Genomic DNA, 6363 nt, shown 5'->3' with positions numbered 1-6363 from the left:
AGTGGTGCTCTGTGTTTCCATAACACATCCCACCCATCAGTCTTAAGTTCCATGTGCAACATCTTTAATTGGTGCTGTGGAGCATACTTCGGATTCCCTGTGCTTAGATTGCTCTGTGGTGTCTCACGCTCTTCACTTGACCTGAGACCGAACTGCTTTTTCCTCCCCAGCGCGGGAAGGGGTTTCTACCTACATTCACACGTAGGTGCCCCAGCATGTGATGGTGATTCTTGGTGCCAAGAGGGAGCCTGGTCTGCTGGCTGTGTCCTGGCCTGGGGGAGGAAGGTTGTGATTTCCTGGCCACTCATTTTTTCTCCTCCCTTCCTTCATTCTTTTTCAGAACATGAGTGAAAACTTGAAAGACTGTTTGATCCAGACCCAGGCTTCCTTAGGGGAGATGGTGACGATAAAAACAGAGGCCTGCTCTCCGCACCGGGACCAGGAGTATGGACAGCCTTGGTATGCAGCTGAGCTTCAGTCCAATGTACTCTAACTCCGTTCCCTCCACCTCCCCCCCAGCTTAAATATCGTTTTGAAGGGATAAACTTGAACTTCTCAGAGTTATTAAAACCCTCCTTTGTGAGGTCTGCCTTGAGGTGTATGACAGGGGCGGTCAGCCTCTCACGTGATAGGTACGTGCCTGCTCTGTATTCTAGTTCGCATCAGGCCCTGCGGTGCCGGCGTGCGTTGGGGGTGATGCCTTGCCTTTGAGCAGCATGTTTCCCAGGCCATAGCAGAGCAGCGCTGCCTGTCTGCTGGTGGAAGTCCTATCTGCCACTCTTCTGCCCAGTGTGGGACGTGTCAGGTGTGTGCCATGTGTGGAGGTGCTTGGCTGAAGCCACTACCTGCTGTAGTCTTTAGCCTTAAGCCATCTCCCATACCAGCTTCTGGCGGGTGGGATGGCAAGTCGACGCGTTTCTCTGCTGTAGCTGTGGGGACTAAGAGAGCTGGTCAGGCCCCATTGCCTCTTCCCCCTCACCATGTGCAGTCCCAATGTCTTGGTAGGTTAACATCATCTTTCTGTTGTTCCCTCCCCAGCTCTGGAAGGCCTGACCCCCAGTCCATGGAGGTGGAGCCCAAGAAACTGAAAGGGAAACGGGATTTGATCATGACCAAGAGCTTTCAGCAAGTGGATTTCTGGTGTAAGTGTCTTGTGAGTGAGGGAAAAGCAACACCATCGCTTGTATGGACTTTGGTGTTTCCTAGTCAGCACCCTGCCGGTTTGGGGTGAGAAGTAGGGAAGAAGAAAGCTAGGGACAAAGCTCTCCTGAAAAGACCAGCACTTTTTGTAGGGAAGCTGTTACATGGAAGCAACTTGTCCACTGTGGGGCTTTGCAGCAGTATGGAGGTTGGTGGAAGGTGTGCTGGAAAGATGAAAACGCACGTGGGAAAACCCCAAGAGTCTGTAAAACCTAAAGGCTTGCATTCAGAAACCACAAAGGCAGTGTTGCACAGACAACAACTCTTTCTGGGAAAGAAAACTAGTGCCATTTACATTGGCATGCCTACCAAATATCAAATTGTAGGCCTGAGTCCCTCTCTGGCCACAGGGCCGGTGCCTGGGGAGATCTGTCTTTCTCCCAAGCACAGAATGAAGGCTGTATGATGAGGGTATTTGTTTTCAGGGATGTTTGTTTTAGTCCCTCTCTGGTGTGTGGGGAAAAAAACCTTTCAGCTTGATGACATTGCTGCTAACCGGGGATGTGCAAGGAGCCCCCACGCTCTGTCTCTGCAGACATGATGGGGCCTTTCTCTGTGCATGGAGCATGGTGGCAAATCTGTGTAGGGCACCAGGGCTTGCAACAGTGCTGCGTTGGTCAGGCAGGCAGAGCCCTTGCTGAGAGATGTACGGTGACACGAGTGAGCAGCTGGTGAAGTGTCTGTGTACGTGGAGGCCCAGCTTTGGGGAGAGGGCTCAGCTGGGCCAGGGAGAGGACGGGGAGCTGGGGTGTGCTGGCCTGAGCGCTGCGTGTCCTGTGAGCTGCATGAGCCTGTATGGGCATCCCGTCTGCCCAGCCTAACCTCTGCTCCCCTCACACCCACAGTCTGCGAGTCCTGCCAGGAGTACTTCGTGGATGAGTGCCCAAACCACGGTCCCCCAGTGTTCGTGTCTGACACCCCAGTGCCCGTTGGCATCCCTGACCGGGCAGCGCTGACCATTCCGCCTGGAATGGAGGTGGTGAAAGAGCCCAACGGGGAGAACGACGTGCGCTGCATGAACGAGGTGATCCCCAAAGGTCACATCTTCGGGCCATACGAGGGGCAGATCTCTAGCCAGGACAAGTCTGCAGGATTCTTTTCGTGGCTGGTGAGTGACGTATCTCCTCAACGAAGTGACACCTCAGCCTTGCAGCTCAGAGCTGAGGGACTTGTGGGCCTGTGGAGCCAGACCTTAGCCATCTTAACCCTTTCTCTGACAATCTTCTGCCAGTTCACACAGGTATTAGGCAAACATAGACCTGCCATAATTACTAGCAGCTTAAGGGTATAGATATGTGAAGGGAGACCGGGTACCATAGCACATGACTTCAGTTCATGGCTGTAGGAAGCAGAGCTTGCTTCTCCTCTCCTCCTTGCCATGTTCTTCCATCCCCACTCAGTCTCTAGGACTCCTCCAGTACCTTTCTCTTCTCTGGTCGTCATTTTGAGGCTAGAGGAAGGGTTGTGCCTAGAGATTGCACAGCTCTTTCATGGGCCTGCAGCAGTCCTTCTCGGCTCACTTGAGCAGACCAGTGGCCCAAGGGGGCCAGGAAAGAGGAGATTCAGTCCATCAGGAGCTGATCTACATGCAGACTTCAGCACCAAAACCTGTATTTTTTTCCACTAGTACTACAGGCCTTGGTTAGCCTATGAGATAGAGATGTCACTAGATCAATGGACATTAATTATTGTGAGAAATGAAATGTGGGACTTGTGTTATAGGTGGGAAAAAAATTGAGAGCTGCTAATACAAAATGCTGCTCACACTTTTCTGTCTGTGTGTCTCAGTCCTGTCCTGAAAGGGAAGTTAATCTTTTATATCTCAGCACTGTTAACAGTTTCGTCGGCTGTATCCGTAGTTCTGTGTTACAGGTATTTGTACATAGGGAAACGACTCTTAGTCGGGTCAGAGTAGCCTCCACACACATACCCAGGGCAGCAGTCTGTAGTACTAGAAGAGCAGAAATTCATGGCATAGTTTCACATCCTGACTTAAGGCTGGAACTGAAGCAGTGATTTGAGAGTCGTAGACCTTCTCCTGTCTGGACCAGATAGTTGATGCGCTGCATCTGTTCTCTTGTTCCGCAGATCGTTGATAAGAACAACCGCTACAAATCCATCGATGGGACGGATGAAACCAAAGCAAACTGGATGAGGTGAGTCCAGCTCTCTTCTGCCTTCCCTTTTGGGGCTCTGTATTCCAGAGAGAGGCCATCAAACACTCCTTGTTTTGTGTGACAGAAAAACAAACCAGAATGCCACAACCCCTTCTGTAAAGGCTGTGCTTGTGCTCTTTTAGTATTTATTGTAATGAGAATCCTTTGGAGTTAGATTCAGTGAAAGGGACTAAAACAAGAATATGTGTATGGAGGATGCCTGTTTTCTGGAATGAGGACAAATGATAAAGATGATTCTATTTATCCACACTGACAAACACTTGACAGTTCTCACTCTATTTTTTAATTATTTTTTTTCCTTTACATTCAAATACTTGCAAAATGCTTTGCATTATACCCAAGGTAACATTTGATTCTGTTAGGGGTTTTTTGTCCTTTCCCAGTTAACAGATGTTGAAAGAGGTGCTTTTTTGTTTTCTTTCCGGGCTTCACTTGAACCAATTGTCTGTGGTTGTTGTCTGGGGTAGGGTCAGCTTTAGTGTGTTAGGAGGAACATGATGAGAGTTGCTGCAGCTGTGAACTGCAGAAATGATGCATGTGCTTGCGCTCCCTCTGCCGGCACCGGGACTCAATCAGAGCAGAACCCAAATACCAGTCAGGACTGAACCAGGACTGGGGCTGGCTCTGGTTTGTTAACTGCAGCAGTAAGGGAACGCGTTTAACCGTGATGCAGTGCTTCATGTGTCAGCATAGATCTGCAAAATGTAGGTCACTCTTGCAGCTTCCTGAGGCGGAGGCAGAGCACTGAAGTGCCTTGTGTGTGGCGAGTCACCAGAATTGGGCTTTGCTGCATACTGAGGCCTGTCCCACATTCGGACCAATCCTGCTTTCAGGGGTGAATTTTGGAAGCGATTGTTGTATGAAATGTCTTCCTGACAAGAGTAAAGCAGTGTGGAAATTAACTGCCTTGTTGGCCTGGATGTCTAGGATTTTCAGTTGTCACTAAGGGAGGAGAGAGCCTGAAGTACAGCTAGATGCAGGACTGACCTAGCTGGTCAAATCTGGTTGCACTGCTTTTGCTCCATTTGAGTCTTTGCATGGATAGCAGCTGTTCTGACACTGATGTTCATAAAGTTCAGCGAAGGATTTAATTTTTCTGTAAGAATTCCAGCTGTTACAGTTGTTCACTACTGGATGGAGGAGAGAAAATGCTGGACCTGGGCTGAGGCTGGAGTTGTCACTCCAAAACTAAGCAGTAGTACAGTGGACAGATAGGTAGGGGGATGTTTATCTTGGAGTAAAGAGCGGAGAGTTCAAAAATCTGGATCTTTATGTGATGATGGTGAAGCTGGGGGAAAACACAGTCTGGGAAAGCAGAAGTCCTGTGATGAACTCTTTTTCCTACTGCCATGAACATAAGCTTGATGTCTGGATTTAAGTGGGCTCTACTCATGGTCCCAGCACCAAAGAACAGAATGTTCTTGTCTAAACTTGTATTTACCAGGGTTAAGTCTCAAGATGAGTGTGGTCTGGGCCATTCTGCACAGCCTTGAAAGGCAAGGAGGTGATGGTTTTGTGGAAAGGGGATGTTTGCAACTCTTCTGGGAAAGGATGTATCAAAGGACCTGTGCAGGCTATACCAGTCTTACTGTTCTTTCTGTTTTTACTCTTGAAAATTGCTTCTAATAGCAGTATTGTGTAGAATCTGACTGACAGTTCAAGTGGATATAGCGGTCCTCAAAAAGCCTTCGTTTCCTTTGTTAGCAGCTTCCAAAGAGAGGTGCACTCGATATCTTGCACCAGGACATTGCCTGTCATGGAGATTACCCACAGAAGGCGTGCTTCCAGCACGCTGTAGACAGCACTCTTTTTGTTTTTCAGATGGTGCTCTTTGCCATCACTCACAGATGGAGTGCTTTGCAAAGCAGATCTACTCACCCTCTGGGTAGGTGGGTATGGCATGGGAAGGGCAGCTTGGGCTGACTCCTCTCTCTTCTTGTAGATCTGGCTATTGTTTTGTTGTTTGACTACCACATCTGAGTCCATTTTCATGTTCCCACTGAGGACAATGTGCAGCGCTCAAGTGACTGTTTACCCAGGGCAGTGGATGTCAGGGAGGAAGGAGTACAAAGTGTAGCAGATGGCATGGCAGTGGTAACGTCCTCTTGTCCTTTCCCTCACCAGTCAGTCAGTCGAGACAAACTCCTGATGCTTGGGAGCATGTTGTCCTAAGCTGACCACTGGCACAAGAATAATACACCCTTCATCTCTGTTCAGAGTAAAGTGCTGTTGTTTCCAATACTCTATGAAACTCCATGGCTTTGACCTCCAGGGTTGTGTACAAACCTTTTCCTCTGTTTTTATTTTTCGGGGGGCTCGGGGTGACTGATTACCATGGATCACAGCAAACCTCAAACGACATTGGTGCTTTCTCAGACACAAACCATAAACTGCTGCTGATGGGAGTTCTTTGGGCTTCTGAAGTATTGCACAGAACCAGCTGTTGTTCCTGGTTACTTCTGAGGAAATAACTGTTATTCAGTTGTTGGGGACCTCTAAATAAAAAATGGATCTGACCAAAAAATGAAAGTAATTCAGAAAGTCCAGGAAACATCCCTCTGTGTATGTATCACTTGGCCCAGACTGAGATGCAGGATAGGAAGTACCAGCAAACTGGTGGTACCTAACTGAATTGTTGGCGTGAAGTGCCTCATGTATGGGGTTTCAAGACTAGTTTGGACATTTATAGTCTGTATCCCTTCTTACATGTGAGTACCTGAGTTCTCAGGCTTCTGGTACAGTTGAAATTCATCCTTTCCCTCAGCCCATGTGAAAAGGCTGGCGCAAGACTTCCCCAATTCTTTCTCCTTTGCCTTCCTCTCTTCCCCCTTTTCCCTCCAAACAGTAATAAAGAGGTTACTTGCTCCTGGGGAGCAAGACACTTCTGTAAGTCTTCCTGTATCTCCTTATAATGGAGATGTCTGTGGTTTGATCTTTGTACAATCATAGAGCTTGGAAGGGAGCTCTGGTCAGGTGCTCCTGTGGC

The 6363-nt window shown here is 48.6% G+C and overlaps 1 protein-coding gene across 1 annotated transcript in view; it reads left to right on the top strand.

Annotated features, from left to right (window-relative positions):
• Positions 1–343: 343 nt before the first annotated feature.
• Positions 344–6363, top strand: part of PRDM11 (PR/SET domain 11) — a 28888-nt gene continuing 22868 nt past the window's right edge. Inside the window, exons 1-4 of the mRNA XM_026849032.1 lie at positions 344–459; positions 1039–1142; positions 2046–2308; positions 3289–3356. Of these exons, the coding sequence (XP_026704833.1) occupies positions 344–459; positions 1039–1142; positions 2046–2308; positions 3289–3356 (551 nt within the window). The remainder of the gene's footprint in view (positions 460–1038; positions 1143–2045; positions 2309–3288; positions 3357–6363) is intronic.

This window comes from Athene cunicularia (genome assembly GCF_003259725.1).
Source record: "Athene cunicularia isolate RWA chromosome 5 unlocalized genomic scaffold, athCun1 chr5_part1, whole genome shotgun sequence".
NCBI classification, from domain to species: Eukaryota; Metazoa; Chordata; class Aves; order Strigiformes; family Strigidae; genus Athene; species Athene cunicularia.
Note: the sequence above shows the minus strand (reverse complement) of the source record. Positions and strands in the feature narration are given on the sequence as shown.